General features: G+C 40.0%; 1 protein-coding gene across 1 annotated transcript in view; it reads left to right on the top strand.

The window, feature by feature from the left end:
* CALCR (calcitonin receptor) overlaps positions 1 to 22,384 on the top strand; it is a 171,283-nt gene extending 148,899 nt beyond the window's left edge. Inside the window, exons 9-13 of the mRNA XM_032183262.1 lie at positions 238 to 298; positions 401 to 467; positions 2,635 to 2,853; positions 10,973 to 11,014; positions 19,104 to 22,384. Of these exons, the coding sequence (XP_032039153.1) occupies positions 238 to 298; positions 401 to 467; positions 2,635 to 2,853; positions 10,973 to 11,014; positions 19,104 to 19,325 (611 nt within the window). The 3' untranslated portion in view covers positions 19,326 to 22,384. The remainder of the gene's footprint in view (positions 1 to 237; positions 299 to 400; positions 468 to 2,634; positions 2,854 to 10,972; positions 11,015 to 19,103) is intronic.
* The last annotated feature ends 4,489 nt before the right edge of the window (positions 22,385 to 26,873 follow it).

The following is a 26,873-nucleotide window of genomic DNA, read 5'->3' as shown; positions in this document are numbered from 1 at the left end:
GTAGCCTGGCAGGAGCTTTGTGAAGCCCCAGGAGAGCATGGCCTATGGACTTGGCTTCTTCTATTGGCCTGCCTGAAGCATCACGCCGTGCTAGGGTTCTGAGTGTAATAGGATTACAGTTGTGAAAACTGGGATTTCACATATATGTTTTATGGACAAGAGATGCTGTTAGTGGAAGTGACACATGAAATTGAAACCAAAAACACCAAGTCTGACCTATACCTTTAATTGTTTCAGGGTTCCCTTTAGTGCCAGCATCTATTCATGCAGTTGCAAGAGCCAAATACTTCAATGACAAGTGAGTCACATGTCTGATTTTGAAGGAATTTACCATTATTTCGTTCTGTAACCCACTTTATTTGGGTAAATAATAAACTCTAATGGTGTATTTCCCTTCCAGCTGCTGGATGAGTGTTGACACTTACTTGCTTTATATTGTTCATGGACCTGTAATGGCAGCTTTACTGGTAAGAATATTATTTGCTATCAACAGTTTAATAATTATTTTAGAAGTGATGCTAATGCTGCAGAGAATATATGCTAATTCTGCTAATTCTACAGAGAGTATAAATTTCTGAACTTTAAGTATTCTGGTCAAAATGTCAAAGTAGTTAGTGATTTTCTCTATTCAGGACAGGTTCTTAATAACTCTCATAAATCAGACCTGTAAAAAGACCTCCCCAAAATAATCAGATTTTAAAGCAAACTGAACCATTGCTTGCTTTTGAAATTCCGGGTGGTCACTCGAATCCATCGTAATTCTTTTGTGAATAATGTACTGCATTTAGGTGACATCAATGAGACATCAATGCTTTTGCTGGGCTGAGTAGAGTGCAAGCTGGTCATTCAGTGCTAGTTTTACTGGTTTCTGCACAGGTATGGTCCAGTGGTAGGGCCAGGAAAGGGACTGAAGTGGGCTGTCTGAGCAAAAGCAACACAGGATGAGATTCAAGGTGCAACTCAGCAACATGTACACATATAGCACGTTCTGTGCCAGTGGTGATGGTTGGCATTGTAACACTGACATTTCTGAAAGGTGCAGAAAGGGTTTTATTCAACCCAAGTCCCAAACTCATCTCAATGTGTCACCCAGATAATCTTGGAGGTCTTTTCCAACCCTAATGATTCAATGATTCTGTGGTCACCAAGCTGCAAATATGTACATCTTAGCTACAAAGAAGAGAGGAGGGGCTGCTTTTATGGAAAAAGAATAATCTTTAACTGTTTTAATAATAAGGCATTATAATTGCTGGCTTGTTATTCTGCCATTTCCAGTTTTATTTTTCTTTAAAAGATGTCAGTGTTCACAGAATGTCCTGCTTGATTGGGCACAAGGATCTCATAGTGACAGCCTGACTCAGAAGAACTGAGGAATTTCACCTTTGCAGAGTCTTTTTTCCGCCTTTCACAGTTACTTCAAGAAATTGTAAAACTGAGGGTTAAGCAGAGTGAGTGAAGTCAGAGGAAGATGGAGAATAAGGTTTAGATTTAATGCTGAGTGGGACCTCAGAAGTCATTCATTATTCCCTTTTTCCAGTAGAGCACAAATGTAAAATAGTTGAAAGGTCTCTCAGTAGCTAAGAAGTTATGAAATGCTTTACTGAGACTTACTTATTCATGGTTTATTGTTCTGAAAGATCCAAGTGAGATTTCTCATTTATTTATGGATTTGGGGCTATTAAAATAACTATGTTAGTTATGCAGTAAGAAGATACTTATTTTAAAAAAAAAAAAAATCATTTGGAGAAAACTCTATTAATGTTCAGAAGGACAGGTGCCTGATAATATTGTAACAGAGTGGGACAAAGTGAACTGGTTACACAGAAGAAAAAGTCTGTGATACCTGTGGTATTTACTGTGGTTCATTACTGGCCCACGTCTCCATCTCTCTTACTTCACAGGCTCCCAGCACATCCCACAAGGAGCTGTGAAGTTAGGGCCAAGAGCATATGTACATGTGCAAAGCACCCACAGCTGGAATAACTCAGGAAATCAAATACTGAGCTACTCAGAACAGCTGGCCAAAATGGTCACAGGCAAAACTCTCTCAGTTATTTGGTATTTCTTCTGTGATCCAGCTCATTTTAAGTTTTACCTGTGGGCATTGTACTGTGGGATCCCTACAGTCCCGTGGTTAAGCCAGAGCATGTTCCTCAGAGAATATACATGAGCTTGCAGGTTCCGTATCTCCAGGGATGCCCTGGAGATTTTTGTCTCACCTGCCTGTAGACATCTTCAGAGCAGGCCAAAGCAAGATACCTTGGGGACCTCCCCAGTAAGAAGAGAGAATTGGTTACTCTGTGGGCAATTCATCCACCCTACTAAACCTTCAGACGTATATACGAGATGTTTTGTTTCTTAGAAATCCTGAATTTGACCACATCAACATTAAAACAACCTGCCTGTCCTAAGCATCCATTCAGGCAGGTCCCCAGGAAAGCACACAGAGCAGCTTAACATCTATTTTCTGAAGATATTCAGGTACTTTGCAAGGCCTGACTCCTAAGAGGGTGCCTATTATGAGCAATGATAAAGCTAGAAAGTCGAATTTTAAAGCCATTTATGTGTCCTGTATTTTCAGGTTGAATGCCTGTTTAATTGAATGCTTTCACCTATAATGGCTTTGCTTTACAGGTCAATTTTTTCTTTTTGCTTAACATTGTCCGAGTTTTGGTGACAAAGCTAAGAGATACCCACCGTGCTGAGTCCAACATGTATATGAAAGCTGTCAGAGCCACACTAATCCTGGTGCCCTTACTAGGAATTCAATTTGTCATTATTCCCTGGAGACCAGAAAACCGGCTTGCTGGAGAAATATATGATTACATCATGCATATATTAATGCATTACCAGGTACGTTATATAATAGCAACTTCAGCTGTTGGTGAGGTGCTTGCTGTTAAGTTAATTTAGCCAAAGCTGCTGATGCCAGTTGTTTTGCAGTGAAACTGAGAGTGACTGTGGTTTTGCATTTCTTTTCCAACCACTTTCACATTGCTGGATTATCTGCCTCAGCACAAGTATAGGGAAGAATCAGGAGAAAGAGGAAACAATGAACAATGAAACAAAAAGGATCAAATGGCACTATTTCTGAACAAAGTAGAGAGAACTGAGATCACAGAGGGTTTTTATGTTCAAAGAACTGTTTCTGCTGAAGTGCTGAAATTGATTGAAACTGGTGTTGTGAGGTTAATATTAAAATAAGCTGTGTATGCAAATCATTGTGCAGAAGAAATGCCAATACACGGATTGGCATTAAAAGATGGAGACAATGAAGCTTCATTCAGGACTTAAAATTACATTATTAAATAGTTTAAATTAAAATGTAACACTGACATTTTGAATTCATAAATGCTTTGAAAATACATCATCACTCAATAGGGCTGGCTTGTTTTTGTTTTTATTAAACAAAATACAACAACAAAACCACAAAAAAAAGACTAAAGGACTTCAAAAGCTTGGTCAACTGGTTTACCCTCTGTAACATGCAGTCCTATATTGACCAGGAGAGACAGATTTGTAATGCATTTGTGAGTAGTGGACAACATGGGTGATCACACCTATTTCTTGTTTCCTTTCATGCAGAAGCTTAATGCAGAAGTTATTTTACTGTTGTAGTAAGTAAACAACTCTAAAAATTCAGTGGTGTTTTTTCCTTAAAAGAGGTGATAAAAGATGCTACCGAAATCTATGCATCCTGTCATCTGAGTCTATTTTCTGCATATCACCTTTATCCCTTCAAAACTGTGGGTGTGCTTGATGCTGCATGCATAGAATAGTTGAAGTGATAGGTCTGTCTGTTTTTGCACCATATGCCATCTTATTTTACAGTTCTGATTAACAGCAATGAAAATCTCTTTCTTGTTTTGTTACCTGTACTATGCATTGTCACTTCAGGGATCTCAACAGCTACAACAGAATATCTCCAAAAAGGTTTTCTGGTGACAAGTTGCTTACACTTTTAGCACATTAAGATAAGAGAGAGTGTAACAATAATAAATTCACTCTTAAAATATCTTCCAACTCCTGCAAGATTGTCAGAGAACTACAAAATAAATGTTAATTGTCCTAATGATGATCATTTTGCAATACAAAGTCACCAAACTTTGGTTAAAAGGCACCCAGCAACAAAAGCAAAATATCATGAAAAGCCAAGGCAATGATGCAGAGCCTTGGCTGGGGCATGCTGGTGTAGACTTACTGCCTGACCCTACAGAAGAGCTCTTGAAACTCCATAGGGTAATACCAGTGTGCATCCAGAAGCAGGTAAAATTTGGCATTTCAGGAGAGGTGTGAGGTTGGGCTGCCAACTGCAGCTAACAGTGGTGCTCCCTTTTCTACCTAGAGTAGATTTTTAATTGTGTTCTGAAATAAACCTCCTTAATCCTTTGCCAGGCATTTCTTGCATGCATATTTAAGACAGCCAGCTATATAATCTCTCCTCCAGTGCTCATTTTCTTATAGGACTGATTATGTAATCAGCAGGTGTTGTATTAGCTTGTGTAGTGGCTATATTTCCCTGCTAGCTATTGCATTCTCATAAACTACTGCTTGTCTCTCCATAAACTAGCGGCAGCCATTATTGTCTGCATCCAGTGGTATGTCAGTCATACACAAGCAGGCATCGTGTGCTTTTTTTTTTTTTTTTTTTTTTTTTTGGAAAATGTAATGCACTCTCCATCTTTACACTGGCTAAAGAATGACATTTTATCTTTTTCTAGAACAGAGAGACAGATTTTCAACAGTGCATCACTGCTGTAAGTGACCACAGTAGTTTGGCCTCTAAAATACATCTTCATGAACACAGAAATGGTGCAAGCTAGCACTGCAGTCTGTTTTACAATTCAGATGATTGAAGATGATGAATGAGAGAGAATTTATTCACACAACAAACTATGTATTAGTATTTCTTTCAGCAAATGTGTTTCTCAGCTGAAAAACAATACAATAACAATAGGTGTTACATGCTAGGTTTCCTCTGCTAAAGTAATTTTTGAATAACTGGAGCCTGTCTGGTTTTGAATTGTCCTTCACTTTTTGCAGGATTATCATTAATGCCATTTTCAGCCAAAGTATTTTTTTCAAATATGGCTCTATGAGCAATTCACAGATGCTATATATCTACCCTACCTTGCTCAGTGTGTATCTTTCACTACACAGACCAGAATCCCCTTAGCAGATCTGTAGAGTAGATACATAACAAGTGATAAAAATCAAAACCTGGCTGTTGTGCTGAAAATATAAATGTGTGTACTTTTGCAGCACATCCAGCCAGCCCCTTGTGAATGCTATAAAAGTAGCAATTATTAACTCCCCTCACAATCACCAGTATAGGCTCTTCAGCCTCCAGGCTGTGCTGAAATGAAGATCATACCAGGCAAAAGAAAGATATTTCAGCCATTAAGTGGAATTAATTATGCACTGACAGGCAAGCTGTAGGTGCACACAGCAGCTAATTAAACAGGGCTCCTAAAGTAGGCACCACAAAGCAAACATTTGCACTCCAGAACAGTGAGTTGCAGACTTTCCCTAGAGGACCTGGTTTTCAAAAGCCTGTTAGATGATGCAGAAGGCATATGAAAGATGCAATCTTCCTTGGGGTATAAAACATTACAGTATGGGGTGCGCTGGCTTCTTGCACACCTCTGATGTGAAAACACATTCATTGCTCAAAAGCCAGAAAAGTCCCATCATGCTGCCCAGCAAAGATGTAATGGTGCACCTGGGCAAGCAAGGTGCCTGCTGTGGAGGGATGAAGCAGCAGCCCTGTTCCCTATGTGTAACTGCACACAGGTTTCTCCCCCAGCCCCAGGAACCACCAGGCAGGCCCACCAGGTTTGAGAGTCCCAGGTACGTAGAGGCAGGGGTGCTCAGCTCCTGCAAGTAGGCCTGCTATCAGTGAGTACATCCTATTATCTCTCTTTCCCAGTGTTGGTCCATAACAGAGGCCTCACAAGAAAGAAGGAGCAGTAGGAAGGTGATATATCAGTTAGTCCCATGCATGGCCCCCTCTTGCCAAATGCTCTCCAACGAGCCCATGATTTGACACACTCATGGCTGCGGGCTCATTCCACCAACTGTCTCCTCTTACTGAACCCTCTCTCCAGAGCCTTGTAGTTGGGTTTGTATAGACTAACATGGCACTGTCACTAGGCCAAAGAAGACCTAGAAATGGAGTTCTGCTTGATGTGATAGAGAAACAGCCCACAAATAGCAGCAACGTGCAAGTGCTTAATCATAGAATCACAAAATGTTTTGGGAGGGACCTTAAAGACCACCCAGTTCCAACCCACTGCCATGGGCAGGGATATCTTCCACCAGAAAAGGCCATCCAGCCTGGCCTTGAACCCTTCCAGGGATGAGATCAGGTTACTTATGTTCTCAACACCTTGCTGACTGTGGCCATAAACATGCAATTCTGTCTCTAATGAGAAATGACAATGCTATTCAGTATAATAGCCTTGTTATTGGCAAATAAAAGATTTTTTTCTATTACATGAAGCATAATCAAAGCTTGCTTTCTCCTCAGGTGTTGCTTAGCAGCTTCCAAGCATTACTCTCAGGACAGCAGCTCCTGTCCTGCTAGACCGGGAGGTCCAGTTCACGAGGGCCTCATTTGTATGACAGTTATTTTGCATTTTTCAGGCGTGGGTTTGAGACACATATATACCCACCGTATATAAATTTAATTCCATCTGATAATCTTGATTACACCTTTATAAAGGACAAAAGTAGCCCATTTAAAAGTAACCTCTTAAAAATCATAAAAATTGAGAAGAAATTCATTTAATCTGTTTCTCTGTATAAAGGGAAATAAATGTCCTCTGTAATGCCAAAGCAGACAGAAACATTCTCTCCTGCACAAAGTTAAGGTCATGCTTTTGAGAACATGTTTCTTTTATTTTTTTTCTTTGTATTATTAGTAATTTCAAAATTTTCGAAGATTTCTAAGATTTTGAGCCAATAAAACTTCAAGACTTTTTTTTTTTTTTTTTGAAAGCTGGATGTTATAAAGTACCATTTTTATATGAAAAAATCTTGTACAAAATGACAGTAATGAAACCTGCAGTAAAGATCAGGAGAAGAAGCAAAGTGTCGGGTTTTGCTGATGGGATGTCTCCATCATTTTGCAACAGGTGAGCTTCCATCAGCCCTCATCTCCAACTTCAGTAGCAGCAGAAACTGCAACCTTTTTTTTTGTTGTTAGCCTAACGTAAATGAACAATTCCTAAGGTAGTCATTTACCTCAGAGGTGCTCTATGGATATGCTATGCATGAAAATTATGAAGAACACAACATTGTTTTTCTCAAAGCTCTTTTCTGAAATGGGAGAGAGAGAGAATGAGAAACACTTCACTGAAGCACCTTGGCCATGTTTTGTTTTGTTTTGTTGACTGTTTTTTTTTTTTCTTTTTTTTTTTTCTGTCCATTCAGATACAGGGGTGGATGGACATGGACCAAAGCCCACACAGAGAAACAGAAAGTGATTTTTTTCTATGATAACCATCTGTACATTTACCTCTGCCCTTATCTTCTACTATTGATAATGAATGTATTATCCCACAAAAGCCTACAGGGTGTGTAATTAGGGCAGAGACTAAAGTCACGGAAGCTCAGGAATAACAAAATAAGCATACTTCTATATGCTTTATTGTTTTTTTGGAGACATAGCCTAGAAGAAACACAAATGAGGTATCAGTAACCCACAGAAATTTGCAGTATCCACATAAGGATTTTTTGTTTGTTTTTAACCTCAGCAAGAGGAGAGTGAAATACAAGTCAAATACCTGTCAAGCAGAGAATGTCCTTGGACCAATACTGGGACTTAAACATGGGGAAAAACTCACTATGGGGTCAATGAAGTTCATGAGAGCTGCTGCTTCTGAGCAGTCCCTTGGGCATGATTCACTAGAAAGACATGTTCATTTGATCTTCACACATGGTTCCAGAAATGAAATAAAGAATTTCAGAAGCAGTCTATAAAGGCCTCAATCTCAAAATAAATGTAGTCCTTGTCCCTGCTTTCAGTCCTACAACCATTGGTACCCTCCTGTCAGCAGTCAGTATGTCACAGGTCAGTTTATCAACCCTACACAGTGTCAGAGAGAGGTAATTGACCTAGAGATCTTGTTCTTAGCAAGGACTGCACCCTGAGCAAACAACAGCAGTAAACAGAGAGAATACAGAAGACCTATGTCAAAGAAATATAAGAATTAACCTGTGGTTCCTACATGCCATGATCAACTTTCATCCAGTCTCTTACAAGTTATAATATATGCCCTGTAAAATTATCAGCATCCCAAGCCTTCCTAGCTTTGAAGAGACAAAGCTGATATCTGCTACTGATATCTCTGTAGTTCTGCAAGTTTTGCACAGTACTCTGAACTATGAGAAAAATATATGTAGAAATCAGAAGAAATAGAAATAGAAGTAGAAATAGAAATAGAAATACAAATACAAATAAATAGAAATAATTGTTCATGTAACAGCATTTTTGGACTCTAGTGTTGTTGGATGTTAGAATAAAGGCACGGTAGAAATGAGTAGGTTTGAAGAATCTATTAGTGCCAGAGCTTCACGTAGTAGCTGTGATATATGTATTTCATAAAACACAGCAAGGTGGCAACTCTTAGTGAGGCTAAGCATCCTACTGTCTTGAGATTTTGCTTAAAATTCTGGAAAGGCACAGGACCATTTTAGTATTTACTCTAATTAAAAGCAACAAGCAGTTTACTTGCACTTTTAATCTTCCAGATCTTTGCTTCATGTTTTCTTTTGGTCTCATGTTAACAATTTTCACCAGTTATGTGAACATTGCTTCTGTGTTTGCACAAAAGGCAGACAGATCCCATAGTTTTCTATCTGTAAATGGGCAGATGCCATACAGGTTATCCATTATTCTCCTTCAGAATCATTAGACTCCCATCTGCCATGAAACCTTATCCAACTTCAAGAAAGGTTATCTTACCAGCCCTACATAGTGATCAGTCCATTTCTGTTCCTCACAATATTTATTTGGGTTTTGGGTTTTGACAGAGAATTCTTTGAATAAAAGGGCAACAATTTGGTTGAAGAACAAAAGTAGAAAAGTTACTTTGCTTCTTTCTCTCATTCTGATGTCATTCATATCTGCTGTGCCCTGTGTGGATAGGGGACACCCATCAAGCTTCTCTAATCCCAGAGGACATCAAAATCCGTCTCATTTCCCATTGTGGCTGACTGCTGTTCATATAGACACATTCTAGCAGAATGGTGAAACCCCTGATGTGACCATATACCATGCAGTTGAACAGCAGATATTTTGCAATACAGTGCAAATTAATGTAGCACACACAGTGCAGGAGCATAATCACTACAGGAAAGTCCAAGGTTTGCTCCCCTTGCATAAATTTCAGATTTTGGTATCTGTGGTCTGCCAAAGTTCTGCTGTAGAGGCATAAGGTTTGGCTGACTTTGTGGTGTTTCTCAAACCAGAGGTTAGGGAAAAACTATTAGGCTTTACACACTGTGTTCTGGGATTTGAGTTTTCCGAATATACAATTTTTCCAAAACATGAAGAGACTCTTTCTTTTCATCACTCCAACTATCCTCCCTCTTCCTCTGTCTTTACATTTGAAGTCATGCCAAATTAGACATTACATACTGAAGAAAATTTATTAGAGTAAGTGCAGAAATTTTTGCAGAAATTCAGGTGATCAGCACCTCTTTGAACCAGCCTTTGTGTGTCCCAGATATATAAGCATTTTGTTACAACATTTATTTTGCCCTAAGTTCACGATCCATAATATTCACTTGAGAGTCCAAGACATTTTACAAAATGTTAGCTACAATTTAACTGATAATCAGTTAAAAGAGGATTTATAAAAAAGGTACAGCTGTAAAGCTCTTAAAAGCAACCTCTGGGAAAACAAGCTATTGTACTGGATAGTTTTTTCCCTCAATTTCACAAACTGCTGTAAGTTTAGTTTATAATAACTGCTTTAAGTAATCTAGTATGAAGACATTTGGCTCCCAGTGTTGCTATATATTGCTATTTTAATAAAAGCTAGTGCTGCTTAGAAAACTAAGTGTAATTGTGTGATTTTGAATGACAGGCCCTATGCACAATAATTTTCTCTCTTACCTATTTTATACTTCTTCATCTCATGTTCTTGGCTTAGCCTCGTTTAATCTTATAGAGGTAATGAAATACCTGAATGACCAAGGCAATAATTAAATTAATTTAAAGCAGTTTAGGTCCAAGCTAGGATCTGCAATCTCCCTTTTCCTTTTTTTCCCCTCCCCCTTACCTTTTAATTCACCTGGTTTTATGTTGTTTGTTTGTTTGTTGTCTTTTTATTTTATTTTATTTTTTTTTTTGGTTGTTTTTGGTTTTGTTTGTTTGATTTTGGTTTTGTTTGTTTGTGTTTTGTTTTGTTTTGTTTTGTTTCACTTTTCTGACCACTAATACCTCTTTTCACATCCTCACCATCCATACTGATGCAGCAAGTATAAAAGTCCACTTATCCTAACATACACTTCAATTTAAAGCCTTCCTAGCACACTGGGGTTTCCCTTGTCTTTTAACTGGGTAATTGCACTCTCACAAACGAGTGTCAGCATGTAGGACAACTCCTCTGCCTTCTTTTCAGAAAAGCCAGAATCAGGGGATTACTCCATTGTAAGCAAGACGTCTATCTTACATATTACTTAGTCTTCCTTCTCCAGACCTCTCATACAAAAATAACTTTATAGCTGGAATAGATCATCTAGAAATGTCAGTAATATGGAAGAAAATGGTGAAATGTGTTGATAAGAAAAGACAAAAATCAATGTAATAACATAACTAAGAGCTAGGAGCAGGTTAGGTGAAATGTCCACAATGCAGAGGAAGTAGACTAAAGGTTTATTCTTTCATCCCTCAAGTCCAAACTTCCCAACAAAGCAGAAGTATATATATGTATGTTCTGATCTCTAAATTCTTTTCTTTTAGGGCTTACTTGTGGCGACTATATTCTGCTTCTTCAATGGTGAGGTAAGTGAAGTATGGAGAGTGTATTTCCCACAGAAATTTCACACATATTTCGCAGAGAAATATGTGAAATTGAACAGAGTGAAAAAAAATTGAAAAATAGTCACTTTGATGTTTATTGGTACCAAAATGAAGTGTGTAGAGGTACAAACTTTGAAAGCACAGAAAGTCATTTTTCAGTCTGTATATACAAGAAGCACTGCATTTTTCAAAGCTCTGTGTGGAGTGTGACCTGAATGTCTCTGAGTCAGGAGAGTTAACATTACAAAGCCAATGGCACCAAATGCAGCACAGATATGGGACTCTCCCCCTACTATCTGCAATATCACACAAGGTAGAGGTCAATGAGAAAGATTAAAACACTGCACTTCCTCTCCTATTCTATATTTAATATTACAAAGGTACTGTCTCCGATAGCACTGCAGAGCAGAGGAGCCTGCAGGGCTGCCAACTCCCTTCCCTCCTCTGAGGATTAGCACTGACCTTTTTAAGGTCAGTGTTTCTCAAGTTGTGATTAAGAAATAAAAAGGCATTGAGTCAAAAATGTCTCCCCTTCTCCTCCAGCTGAATCAATGTTTTATATACTTACAAGTGGTTTTAGGTTCACTTCACTATGTTATGGAGTTGTTGATTTTGTTGTTGTTGTTTTATGTAAAAATATTTGTTTAAAACATGTCAATAGCCAGCTGCCCACTGTAAGAGAAGATCAGGTTTGAGACTAGCTAAGAAACCTAAAGGTGCTCGAGTCCATGGGACGTGACAAGATATATCCACAGGTCCTGAGGGAGCTGGCTGATGTAGTTGCCAAGCCATTGTCCATCATAATTGCAAAGTCATAGCAGTCTGGTGAAGTTCCCACTGACTGGAAGAAGGGAAACATAACCCCCATTTTTGTAAAGGGAAAAAGGAAGACCCAGGGAACTACAGGCCAGTCAGTCCTACCTCTATGCCCAGCAAGACCATGGAGCAGATTCTCCTGGAAACTCTGCTAAGGCATGTGGAAGATAAGGAGGTGATTGGTGACAGCCAACATGGCTTCACTCAGGGTAGATCGTGCCTGACAAACCTGGGTTACTGGACTAGTGGGTAGAGGAAGAGCAACTGACATCATCTGCCTGGACTTGCACAAAGCATTTTGCACTGCCCCACATGACATTCTTGTCTCTAAATTGGAGAGATATGGATTTGAACCACTCAGTGGGTAAGGAATTGGCTGGATGGTCGCACTCAAAGAGTTGTGATCAATGGCTCGGTGCCCAGGTGGAGATCAGTGATGAGTGGTGTTCTTCAGAGGTCAGTATTGGGGCTGGCGCTGTTTAACATATTTGTTGGTGACATGGACAGTGGGATCAAATGCACCCTCAGCAAGTTTGCTGATGACACTGGACTGTGTGGTGCGGTCAACATGCTGGAGGGAAGGCATGCCATCCAGAGGGACCTGGAGAGGCCTGACAGGTGGGCCTGTGAGAACCTCATGAAGTTGAAGAAGGCCAAGTGCAAGGTCCTGCACCTGGGCTGGGACAATCCCAAGCACAAATACAGGCTGGGTGGAGAATGGATTGAGAGTATCCCTAAGGAGAAGTACCTGGGGGTCTTGTTTGTTGAGAAGCTCAACATGAGCCAGCAATATACGCTTGCAGCCCAGAAAGCCAACCATATCCTGGGCTGCATTAAAAGAAATGTGGCCAGCAGGACAAAGGAAGTGATTCTCCCCATCTGTTCTTGTGAGACCGCACCTGGACCACTGTGTTAATCTCTGGGGCCCCCAGCACAAAAAGACATGGAAGTATCAGAATGAGTCCAGAGGAGGGACACAAAGCTGACCAGAGGAGCACCTCTACTGTGAAGACAGGCTGAGGGAGTTGGGGTTGTTCAGCCTGGGGAAGACTCCTAGGAGACCTTACAGCAGCCTTCCAGTGCCTAAAGGGAGCTTACAGGAAAGCTGGGGAGGTACTCTGTGTCAGGGGGTGTAGGGATAGCACAAGGGAGAATAGCTTTGAACTAAAAGAGGGTAGATCTCGATTAGATATAGGGAAGAACTTATTCAGTCTGAAGGTGGTGAGGCAGTGGCACAGGTTGCCCAGAGAAGCTGTGGATGCCCCATCCCTAGAGGTGTTCAAGGCCAGGTTGGATGAGACTTTGAGCAACCTGGTGTAGTGGGACTACACCCTGCCCATGACAATTAGATGGCCTTTAAAGTCCCTTCCAGCTGAAAGCACTCTATGATTCTATGATTTAAATTCCTGCAGTAAGCCATTTCCAAAACATATTGAAAATAAAAATGCTCTTTCACTACACCAGGAGCATTTAGCTATATTGAAATAAGCTCCCACATTAGCTTAGAAAAGCTTTAAAGTCCTCTAAAAAGTTAATTTTGAATCCAGAGCAGATGAATTAGACACAGAGCAAGATCTGTGGTGCTGACACTCAGTATGTCACCCTAAAGAGATACTTATGCTTCTGTTTATCCCTGTGTGATATTTGCAAGTAGTTAATTTCCAGAAATGATGTGACCACGGTGATGTTTTGATGGTGACTTGAAGCAAGTTATCTTATTGATAAGGTGCTACCAGCTGGTTTGCTAACTTTTGAGATGGCAGTGAATATTAAATTCTGCCATCTCGTTTTGACATCACTATGCATTGCTTCTGGCTGGCTTGCTGCATAAATGTACAGAAAAATGAAACAGTAGAAATGATGAGCAGCATCCTGCTGAAATTCTGTAGCATGGCTTCTCAGGCAACATAATAAGGAATTAGTAAAACATGAGTAGTTAACGACACCAAAACCTAAAATGAATTGATAGCTTTAAAGATCGTGTTACAGAAAGGTGCACTTTCATTTCAGAGATGGGTCCAATTAAGCAAAGTTGGAGATGTTCAACTCTTTTTCCATACCAAATATCTGTCCCCAGAATCTGCAGGCTGCCACCACCTTTCTCCTCCTCCCTCACTGTCATCACTTTCTGTCAAAGTCCAGTCTCTGTGCCCTGCAAATACAGAAAGACTTTTGGTTCCCTCTAGTAGGGAGGAACTGGCATGAAGAAGCAAAGGAACAGCCAGGCAATTTCTGAAACATTGTCTCCCTGTAGGAGTGGCTGCAGAGCTATGTACAGGCGGTGTTCCAGTATGTCCTCACTTGCCTCCAAACAATGTGTTACCCCAACATCCTGGTTCAGCGTTGCTTTCTTTCTCCTTCATTCCCCTCAGGGTCACCTTCAACTTTTTCAGATCAGATTTTGCAAAAAATACTTGCTTTATATTTTATAGTTTTAGGGTGAAAGATCAATTACTCTGTAATTCTCCAACTCTAATGAAAACATATGGATTTGTGCCTAGATTAAAAGCTGTAGCAGTGCTAAAATGAAGAAAAGCAACAAGCAAATGAACAGAAAACATAACATATCTTAAAGACTGTTTGTTTCTTCAATATTTTTAATCACATATCTAATTGCAAAGTACTGTTGGCAAAGCCACAATGATAGAAAAACATATCCACCTTTACAACTTCAGTAATACAATCTTCAAGTTACCCAATAATAGATATAACTTGAGCATCTGCTTGCCAACATCATGGTAGACATGCATATCAATTAATTCAAAATACGATTTCAGGGTACCAAGGAGTTTGCCTATCATGTGATCTAACCTATAGAGTATTAGGCAGAAAACTAAATGCCACATTCCAGGAATGAAGCAGTGTAAAATACATGCATGGGTCTCCTTCGTTTATTAAGTAGTGTATTACATTTAATTTAGAATTCATAATACATATATTTGGATTAAGTAAATACACCGTATTCATACATGATATTCAGTTATCCAACCTCAGAGACACTGCACTTTACGGACTTCTGCTTTGATTGAGCTCCTGTTAGTAAGCTGCAATAACAGCCTGTGGTCCTTATACAGACTGATGATGCACAGTCTGAATGTAAATCCTGAATAACAGCAATATTCACCAAAACCCTAGTCACCTCCAAAAGCCATTTTGACATATATGGTGGTCCATACACTCACACACAAACAACAAAACTCTTCCCTGTGAAAGGCCATGATCTGAACATCCACTTCTGATTGTCAGTGAGGCATCACTGAGGGGACACATCTGGAAAGGTCAGAGCCCAAAATGGGAAGAAAAAAGAAATGGCTTCAGACTGCATGGAGGATTAATGTCTCCTCGATGGAGTGGCTGATCAGAAATGTTCATCAGGGTCAGGCAGTAAGAACAAACAGCCCAGGCGGTTTAGGTTTCCCAGACATACTGACTGTTTTTTGGTGGTGTCTGAGTTTTTTTCACCACTACTCCAATTTTCAAAGTTGTTGCATCTGCTGCAGACATGCAGGCTGTCTAACATGGCCATCGACAGAGATGTTGGGAAAGCCTCACATTACTTTCTTATAGGAAATGTTATTCACCATTCAGGGGAAGATTTTTTAGAATTTCCCATTAAGGTGGGCAGAGAGCCAACGCTGACACCTCTCTCATATAGCTTCAGACAGTTTGGTGCTACTTGCATCACCACATTATCAATAAATATCAAGCAATCATGTACTAGAGTAGCTGTGTTGGGCTGTGCCAGAAAAGGGAATGAAAAGATTATGACCCCTTTCTTCCAAGTCCATTTATTCCTGCAGACAGATGAGGTGCAGATATAGAGAACACTGGAACAAGCTGTGGAATCTCCTTCCCTTGAGATATTCAAATGCCATCTGGACACAATCCTGGGTAATACTGTAGGGGACCCTGCTTGACCAGGGGGCTGGACCAGATGATCTCTGAAGATCTGTTACAACCTCAGCTATTCTGTGATACTGTGATTAATTTTAATACCACAGGAGACGGAATACTCAGTGATTTGCCGTTTTTTTAGTGGAATATTTAACTTCAAGGCTGAAATACACAAAATTTGCCAGGACAAACAGTGCTAAACTCAGTACCACCTGACAGTGTTTTATATTGCATTTGTTGCTTGCTAAATCACCAGTCTCACTTTATTACCATAAGCCTATCTATAGAAAGAAATGTAAAAATACTAATGAGAAATTGAACCAATGCCTGCATGCATGTGGAAGAACACATAAACAGTGGACTTCCCCAGGACTTAAATGATAGATCTTCTCATGCATTTTCGTATAAAATCTCAGTGTCCAGCAGCAAGGTAGTTTCTCAGTCCAATAACAACAGTTTTGTGCAGATGATACAAGGTCTCTTCAACAGTCTGCTCACCAGACCATATTTCCAGGCCTGAGACTACTTCTAGACTGCATGGCTGGCCAACAAAATGGAAAGTCTGTTTGGAAAAAAAACAGCCATGTGCCAAAGAGGCATGAATGGGTAATAGAGAACAGGAAAACGTTTAAAGTATTGAAGAGCAGAGAAAAAGAAAATCAGACTTCTCATTTCTCTAGGCTTCTCTTCCCTTCATCTGCAATCACAGAGGAAAGCATGGCAGGAGACTCTGTGGTCATTAACACATTATGGCTGTGCATGTGATTTTCAGTAATACTGCTTACATATTTTAAATCCATGCATGAACAGTTTTAGTTGGCGCTGAACTCTGATCATCTGAGATCTTTGGAACTGGGGCTGAAATCTAGATTAACACATTGCTTTACTCAAGTGCAGCAGCTCATACAGCCTGGTAGCCATTTTCAGCCAGGCTCTGGTATGGGCCAGAACTGCAGTGGAGAATAAAAACACAGCTGCTTTGACCTGGTGCTCTCACTGCTCCATGGAGCCTTTTTAATGCAAGCAGTTTGAGAGCTCAGCTGGAGCTCATCACCCCCACAGTGTCTCTTCTCCCCATGCAAAAGCAATGAAAGCCTTTCCATTGATCCTGGGGTCTGTGCAGGGTGCAGGGGAAGGGGAACTGGGGGAAGAACAGGAGGGCTGTAAGTGCACAGGGTTGCCACCTGCAACCAGCTCCTTTATGATACCAGGAAAATCCATTGACTTAATCTTTCTTATTTCTTCTGCCAGTCCCTCCCCATAGCTTCTAGAATGACCAGTCCACAATATTCATGTGGAGCACTGCAATGTTAAGAAGACAATTTTGAAGAGTACAAAATCTGTACAGGTTTAAACTCCTTATCATGTGCTACAACTGCATTACTCTTTCATGCAGTTAATTCTTTCTCACTGATACACTTTAGCAAGGGTGTGATATAAAACATCCATGCGTGCATCCAATTTCTTAAATCTTGATATTAGATATAATAATCATAGAATCATAAAGGTTGGAAAAGACTTCCAGGATCATCTGGTCCAACCGTCCCACTACCACCATCACCCACTAAACCATGTCCCTAAGCACCACATCCAACCTTTCCTTGAACACCCCCAGGGACGGGGACTCCGCCACCTCCCTGGGCAACCTATTTCAAGGCCTGAATAAGCTCTGTTCACAGCCCTGGTATCTAAGGTTCTTTGTAACTATATGCCTTTTCTATGCTTGATATCTAATTAATCTGCATTGACCATTTGTTTTCTTTATGTGTTTTTCTTTAGATGATAAAAACTCTAAACTACTTTGCCATGAGTTAAGTGATAGCAAAAAAAAAGATCTAGTATTGGAAAATTGTCTTTGATATAATTTTCTGTTATTTTTAAAGAACTGGTCCAGCAATGTTTGTTTACTCATGAAAGTAGTATTCCAAAGTCAGTGCAACTATTTACATGTGTAAAGATTTATAACATCAATTCTTGTGCCTTGGTTTGTGCCTTGGCTTAAAAATAAAAAGCCGAAGCAATTGAAATATCCATTCTTGGCATGCTGCATAGTCCTGCTGTACACTCAGTAAGCATCTCGGATTCACAGCAATTCCTTATGAAGCCTTGTCCTTATGTGACATGAAGCAGCTTTCTGGCAGGCAGCTGTGGGCGGGGAGTAGATAGCATTTTACTATATACATATTAATGGAATGATTAGGACTGTGAAGACATAGGAAATATTAAAGTTGTTCAGACTCATTTACATGAATCAAAGGTGCTGTTCTGCACAGAGCCTAGGGAGGGACCTCAGACAACTCCCTGAGCAGGAATGACACACAGTGCCCACCACAACAGGTGTACGGGAGCTCCTGGACTCTTCCAAGTCTCAGCACATCACCTGCATCCTCCTGCCTCCAGAGGGGTGGTAACTGACAGCACATCGTTCTGGCAAACTGCTCCTGTTCTCACATTTGGCTGGCTGGAATAGCTGAACTGAATGAACAGAGCCAGGGTTTGCCCACCCTCTGCTCATGTCTCAGCACTTCCTTTGGGAAGGAACTAGCCAGTGCCAGCACACCCGAACGTGCAACCGGAGAAGGGCTTCTTATTCCCTGGCAGAACTCAACAGTTTAAGTCATATCCTAATGCAGTGTATAACATCACTCTGAACGTAAATGTTGAATCAAATGTTTTTCTCCTAGAAGATGAATGTCTAAAAGCTGAAATTCTCTGCTATGCAGAGGGCTATGGCCAGTGCTATTTTTTTTGCCAGTGCAGAAAGTGTTCTTTAATTACCAAAACAAGATCTCAGTTAACCTGTACTAATCTTCCAGCTCTTTCTGTAAAAAATTAGCCCTGGTAAGCTCTTGAAGTGTTCTTATAGTTTGCCATTCATGGCCAGTTTTACTCCAGGTTAAATTCCTTCAAGCAAGATGATCATTTGGCATTTGCCATTCCAAGGGCATGGATCCAGGTGCAGCATCAGATGGGCTGTAATATTAATCCCTTCCTCTTCTTCCCTCTTCTGCCACAGCATCCTGCTGTGTTCCCATGCAGCAGTCTGCACATTGACCTCTTATGGGAAGAGCTAGCACCTACCTTCTCATCACAAGCAGTGACCATTGCAGAAACTGTAATTGTTGCCAAGGGTATGCAGGAAGGGACCTAAGGCCAGGACTCGAGCAACTGCTTCTGCTCCTGGAGCTGTGAGGAGAGGGAAGGAGAGAGGCAGACAACCTGATAGAATTAGACCTGGTGCTGTTTCCTTTTTTTTTTTTTTTTTTTTTTTTTTTTCCTATTTCCTGCAGCAAATTTTAAAATTGATACAATTTTAGGAGTCTAGGTCATGCCTCACCCTAACTACACATGTCTTTAACAGGTGCAAGGAGCTTTGAAAAGGCAATGGACGCAGTACAAAACCCAGTGGGGCCAAAGGCGCCGAGAACACTGTTCCACCCGATCTACCTCGTACACTGCAACGTCAATCACAGAGGTCCCCGTGTACCTGTACCATCATGACTCCAACAATGAGCAGCTAAATGGAAGATACATAGATGACTCTGAACTTGTTGCATTGAAATCTGGAGAGACGTCTGCCTAGCTCAGCAGCAGCCACTGCAAACACACCATTTCACGTCCTGCATGTGAACAAAGAGAGGGAAAGGGTGGGAGCACAGAAGCCTAAGCCACTGGGGGAGAACGCAAGACCAGGTGAATGGACACGTCATATCCAAACCACATTGGCCTCTGACAGCAATGGCCTAGAGAGAGTCTGACGCAGAGGTGGGAATGGCATTTATTCCTATTGAGCATGGACTTGCCCACCAGGCTACAAAATTCCCACACCTCCTGACACTGGCCATATGAAGTGACAATTTGGCAGAAGCAATGGTGCCAGGGAGCCCACTGCAAATAGGAAAGAAAGAACCAGCATGTAGCAATGGGAAACTTTCAGCACTTTTTGCTTTCAATACTTTTCTTTAACAAGAGATCTTAAATATCAACTTTCACATGATGTGACTGGCTTGGAGTCCTTTACTTTTCCCCTTTTAAGGAACTTGTTGACTTCTTAAAAAATTTTGCACATTGCGAGACAAATCAAAAAGATGAACAGAAAAAGAGTAATTACAAAGTATTCAAACATTGATGATCTTCAATGGATACCCCAAAATATATCCGTCCCATTAGCAGGTGCATAAAACAAGGGAAGGTAAAACAGTAGTTGTATAACAAGATCTCAGACAACCTCAGAGGAACCAACCAGGTCTTTAGGCTGTCTCACACTCCTCCTGAAGGCATCTGAAAATAATTGCTGTTTAACAATACTAGTAATTCAAGAGTATTTATTTATAGGAAAAAATTGTCACCCTATTACTCTATCCAGAAACTCATCATTAAGGCACAATTCTTTCATTTTGAATAAACTGTGAAATTTGTTTGGAAATAATGATTTTCTTTAATAGCCACTCTGAGATGAATGCTAAATGAATGCTTGCTTCTCTGATAAAATTATGATCATGGCAGTAAGGGGCACCAGGTAAGAAATGAGAAACTAATGTCATAGGACAGGAAACATCTATTTTTAGAATGTTTGCTGTTCTGAGTCCTTCACTGTTGAAGGTGACAATTTCATGTGTGAGTCTGTCACCAGGAAAACAAGATGAACATACAGTTTTGTGAGTAATAAGCACCTTCTATCACACATTCAAAGCATCATTAGAGTCTCTATGTGATTACTGAGACAGAAATCAGGTCAGGGAGAAGCTGATTTGCAATTGGAAGTTACAATACTGTCACTGCAAAAGTTCTGTAACCCACAAAAGAAATAAAATAGGTGAATTTCCCACATAAAGTGAAACAAAAATAATCTGCAAGTAGCAAAAACAGTGCCAAGGAAGTTTTGCAAGTATATGAATGCTCTGACATTTTGTGCATAAAATGTTTAATGAATATAATGCCATTCCTTCCTGCATCTTTGAAATACTGTCCTGCAGATATCTCTCTCCCCACACCTTTGCCTTTTGTTTAGATGTGCATGGGATATTTCAAATGCTAACAACTTCAAGGTACTAATCAGAGTCTTTAGCTTCAATGAAGTTGTGAAGTTATCAGTCCTCCTTTGTTTTCCCTGCTAATACACTTGCATATGATGCTTCAAACCCAGCCTACTCAGGAAGACATGGTCAGAGGAGGAGGCAGCTAAAAGTGCCAGAGGTGGTACTTGCTCAAATGCCTAAATTCCATCCCTGACATGGGAGCTGTAAAAATGCTGCCTTAAGTGGCAGATGAATAGGAAAAGCTGGGATACCATCTTTTAAACTGCAGCTGTATTCATGTGGGACTTCTTTCACTGGTGTAAAATTTCTTTCTTTCCTTCACTTGCTTTCTGTAATTCCATCCATAATGATTTTTTCTCCTTAGTACTGCATAAGGTACTTAAAATATTATGGGTTAGAATAGTTTTTAATCCAGATCTTGTCAGATAGTAAAGGAGAAAAGAAAAAACTGCAATAAAGTGCTTGAACTAAATGTCAATTCATTTGTAATTTTAGAGGTCACAAAGTCCCTAAACCTGCAGGTCATGCTGTGCCAAGGAAGGGCTGCAGGACAGTCTGCATGCCACAGAGTAAAGTGCATTCTAGAGAGTCCCATGGGAAGAGGTCAGAGGTAAATCCTGACATGAACCTTCACAATCTAATTCAGATTCTATTGAGATTAACAGGAAAATCCCTGCTGATTTAGATGAGTGGTGAACAACTCTATTTATCATTTAGATATGACTTACATAATACAGTTTGGCATAGACATCAACAAACAGAGAAATTCATTTCTAGTGATTTGGAACCATTTTTAAATAGTATTCAGCTGGGCTGTTTTCCCTTCACTGACACAGCTAGACTATGACAATAAACTTTACTATTCATTGAAAATTTCAAGTGGAGATATGCTGAACATGTCTACCTACATGAGACACCATCTCGCTGGAACAGTCCCTACCAGGAATGAGTAAATGAGGGATATGTGCAATCTCAGTGCTATGAGACAGGACCAAATCCTCATCACACATGCATGAGGCAATGCCTTGCAGGAGCGGGGTGTGCTCCATTTGTGCCACAGGCACACACGCAGCCATTGCATACCACCAAGGCTTCCTCCCCAGTGAGCAGTGAGGAGCTGCTGATGTTGCCACCACAGAACAAGAGAGGAACAGGGGAACAAAAAGTAACTGCCCACCAACACTGCAATTCATTGCATTGTTTATCTCATCGAATATCTACAGGAAAATGCAAACCCGTGTATTCATTCATTTTTTCTTTAGAGTTCAAGGAATGCAAAGGCAGTTATATTTTATAACAGTATTCTGCGTATTGATATTTCTGCATTTACCAATGAACAATGGAAAGTGGGGGATTAAAAAGGCAAGGTGTCTCTACTATGAATGCTGTATTTCTAAATAATTTTGAGGCACATTGTGCTTCCCAGGAGAGCTCCAGAAAGTACTCTTTGTTTCTAAAGACACAGATGAGCTGATTGTAAAAGAAGTGTGCATAACAGAGAGTTTAATGATGATCATGCACACATAAGTACAAGTTGTTTTACAGCCTGTTATATTCATGTGGATGTACAAAATTGAAATGCTTTACAATTATACTGATTGTTTTCTTCATTCACTAGTTTTTTTTTGTTTGTTTTTTTTTTGTTTGTTTGTTTGTTTGTTTGTTTGTTTTTTTCTCATTCTGTTCAGTACAATGCTCTGAAATGCCAAATTTGGAATCTTGGTTTTGGGATATTGGTTTGGGGATCTTGTTTTTAGCTTCAGGTGTTGGAAATGCGACATAGTTGTGTCAGTCTTTTTGGCAGCTTTGGTTTCAGTGGTGTGGCAATGACTCGCAGCCACTGAAAATTTGGTGTAAAATGCATACTGAGTTTAGTGTTGCCATCGCCCCAGAGTCTGCAGGAAAGGCTTTGTTTTAAAGATACTTACTCAATCATTTCTAATTCAACATCTTTTTCCAATGGGAAATGCTACCTTTCTTCATCTAAGAATGGCTTGAAATGCTGTCATTGTGCATACAAGGTGAATTTCACTTCTGTGTTTTATAAATAGCACCATACACTAGTGACAATAATATTGGGAATGCTGGTTTCACCTTAATAATTACAATGTCGGGGCAGTAAGGAGTTCTGTCTTTAATACATTTCACAGGAATGGCATAAATGCATAGTTAATGTATCAGTGTATCAAAAAGAAGGAAAAGGATCCAATGCTTGGATCAGTGGATTCAAGGTATATTTTCAGAGGAAACCAGCCTTATGTTAAGTAACACTGCAGTATCTATTTCCTCTCAAACACCAGATCCAGTGCATGAAAACTCAGTTTAGTGAACAGTTGCTCTGGCAGAAAGCTTCATGCAGTTGCTGTGTTTGAACAACAGAATCTATGAGGGATGCTGGATGGTATCCTTTATTAGGTACAGAAACAGCACAAAGGAAAGACTTAATTTGGCATGGGATGCTGAAAGAAAGCCTTTTTTTATTATTTGATTTACTTAATAAATAAGTTTTAGCTGAAATAATAGAGCAACAAAGGTAGAAAAGACAACTTTATCTATATTAAAATTCTTAGTAATAATGCTACCTTAATTAAAAGTCTGCCAGTATTTCCATTACAAAGTGCTCATGTGTTTATAACACAGCAACATAGCGTTGTTTTGGGATGAAACCAACCACACAAATGGGGTGAATTTCTATCCTGCTTTTATGAATCCAGCTCCATCCTTTGCCAACCTTAAACAAAATCTGAGATATTTTTCAAGATGCAAATTCTAAACACTAACTATGTGGAGGGATCTGCATTTCCAGGGCTTTGAATTTTAAAAGTCAGATGCATCTTTTTGAAGCTATCTATGCATAGCTATTTGATTACTGCTCAAAAATATAAGCATTTGTAACCTAAAACTCATTTGCATTGAAACAGCAGTGGATCCCATGCCAACGACTCTACGCAGGGTGTGAGAATACCCACTCTGCCCTCTGGCAGCAAGGAGACATGCATGGAAGCCACATGCTCTTTGGACCCAGTCTAAGCCAAATGAAAAAAAAAAATAAAGGGGGGGGGGGGGAGAGATTTTGCAACTCACAGTAATGGCAAACTGGGAATTTTATGTTCCTGGGGCAGCTGGGTTTCTGCCATTCTGTGTGTTCCAGGAGCACCCGTTTCAGAGGGACTGAGGAATGGCCTTCAGAAGGACTTGGCAAAAGGCAGGCACGAATCCTCCACTGCAAATGTCGTTGGGCAGCAGTGAGGGAATGTCAGACCTCCAGCTCACAGCACAGCCTTGGGAGGAAGCGCATGATTAATTCCTTAGTCAACAAGTGAAATCTAAGTGCCTGGCCCACTCTGTGACTTAGGAAGGTGCCAGAGTTATGCTGCTTTGACAACTCCCATTCTTTGGCATCTGTGGCAATTATGGCACTTAAAAGGTTTAAATTATTGTTTTTGTGAGCTGTGTATCATTCTGTGCAGTATTTTGCAGATACTTCCAGATGATTCACAAATCTATATTTAAGCACCCCTTTATTGAGCACTCAGAGAATCACTGAGGGAAAAAAAAAAAAAAAGTATTTCTCAGAGTCTCCAACATAGACCACTATGTTCCTCTTAGCTCCATTTCTCTCTGGACAGCTCTTTTATCCAGTAAAATTAAGTGGTGAGGAGGTTGTCATTACTGAGCATGTCACACCACTGCAGAAAAAGAAAGCATCACAGCAAGATGACTAACTGGGGTATTGGATACGACTGTCATGAAGCATAGATAGGCACAGATAGTGTTAGGGATGATTTAGGCCTCGATCATCCTGCCTTGGCAGAGGGATGACCTGCCAATATCCTGTCAAGATGTATTTTCCATGATTTCATTACAGCAGAGGTGGGCACTGTGCTCTTGTTGGGGCAGGAAGGTGCTTAACTCTCCTTATATGCTGAGATTTTCTTCCCAATCCAGTTTTAAGATCTCACAAACCTATCTTTAAAAGGAAAAAAACAATATTGAGTCTAAAGGGTATCAGATCTCTACACTGACTTTAAGAATCCTATTTCTTTCCTGTCATTGCAAGTAAAAGCAACTTTGAGAAGTGACTGCTGGAGGTTATTTTGTGTGATGGGCAGCAGTGTGACTAGATGCAACCCCTCCTTTTCCAAGTGCTGATATTAGTTTGCATAAATGTGTTCCCTCATCTGCATTTCTCTCCATCAGTACAAGAAGTGTTAACTCTCCAATCTGTGCATTCTACAAATTTTCAGGAGGAACATTTTGCCTGTAATGTTTGCACTTTATGTTGACTTGCTGTTGATCCAGACTGACAGACTGGAAAGTGTGCATTGTAATCCAAACCAAGTCATAGCTTTCAGGTGCTTGTCCAATATTGTTTGCTTGTTTGTTTAATTAAAAAAAAAAAAAAAAAAAAAAAGTGAAATTATAGAAATGGAAAGTGCAGATTTAAAACTAAATTAGGGCTAAAATTCTGAACACATAGATCAAGTATCTTTAGAACTACAATAAAATCAACTTTCTCTTTTTAACAGAATGTAATCACGTAACCTGAAAAAGCAACATATAAAAGCTCTTGAGATGCTGAACATTAGAAAAAAGGCACAATAAAGGGGCAAACATCTGGAAATTATAGGCAGCATACATACATATATATTATATATATGGGTATATGTGATATATGAATATATGGGTGTATATAAGAACCTCTGTTCACGTAGAATATGACCCCCTAGTGGCCCCAGAATGCAAGAACCATACGTGATGAATGGGAGACACTGTGGGGCCCAGAAGGTACATTGCCACCTTTAAGTACCTTCATGCTTTCCAGGGACCATGTACTGAGCACAGGCAACTGGGGTCAGCCATCTGCCCGCTCCAGCACCAGGCTGGTTGATGATGGGAATGACTGGGCCAAGAGATGCTGGCCACGCTTGTTAAAACAACACTGAGCTCATGACAGGGGCTAGTCAGGAGACAAGCAGAAATGATCTCTTTCCCAGCCGTATGTCTGCTGTCCAACAGGCAACCTCATTAATGTCACCAGCATATGACCCTTCTGTTGTGGAGAAGACTAATCTAAGATCAGACACTTACCTGACACAGAAAACCTCTTATTTCACTGTACCCTGTGTAACACAGAAGAAATTCTCACTGACTTCAGCAGTGAATCTCAGGACAGGCTTTCATCGTTTTTGATTTTAGAGGTTAAATATCTAGCAGACATTGAAAACACAGAGAAATACACTATCACCTTCATATTTAACATGAAAGATCTTAATCATCACTATTGTGCTACATACAGACTTCTTAATGTAACAAGACACTAATTTTACATTTCTGTGGTTTTCGGTAGTGAAATACCTGATCTCTATGCCATGTTTATATCCTACACAAGAATTCACAAGTTACAAGACTATTAATATATATTTTTCAGTGTTGTATTTATAAAGAAACAACCAGTTGTTTTACATTAAAGGTTTAGCAAACAACGGCTTCTGGACAATCAAAATAAAAAGAACAAAAAAGGCCTTCCAGTGTCCATGCTGACCCCATGGAAAACCCTGTGAGAGGCATTGGGCTGATCACCAGGATGTAGCACTGATAGGAGCTCCTGACATGTGGCTGGTGTGGAGGGAGATGTACAGCTCTTCCCACAATCCCAGTGCAAGGGGATGAACTTCTCCCAGCATGTGTGTGATTTTAATATGTAAGCCCTTTATGAATACCACCATGATTATCGTCCCTTCTGAGAAGGACCCAAGCAAGTTCTGTGCAGTTTGCCCAATCTGTGAAATACGACCTGTGAAGAAAGTGGCCATATCTCTGGATTTAGAAGTTGCATTGCCAGCGTAGGCTTCCACAGGGAAGAATGTTATTTACAATAGCTATAGGCTATCTTCCTGTAATGAATTTTGCTTTATGGTCAGAACCCACATTCTGCTTCTTTTGGATTGTGTGGGCAGATCTATCGAGTTCACAATAAACAAAGAGAAAATAGCTGAAGAAAATATTTTGCTTTTTAAATTATATTGTACTACAAGATTTTTTATTATTATTTTATTTTACAAGCTCTTTCCTTGTCTTTGGATGTATAG

Source organism: Aythya fuligula, chromosome 2 (genome assembly GCF_009819795.1).
Source record: "Aythya fuligula isolate bAytFul2 chromosome 2, bAytFul2.pri, whole genome shotgun sequence".
NCBI lineage: Eukaryota > Metazoa > Chordata > Aves > Anseriformes > Anatidae > Aythya > Aythya fuligula.
Note: the sequence above shows the minus strand (reverse complement) of the source record. Positions and strands in the feature narration are given on the sequence as shown.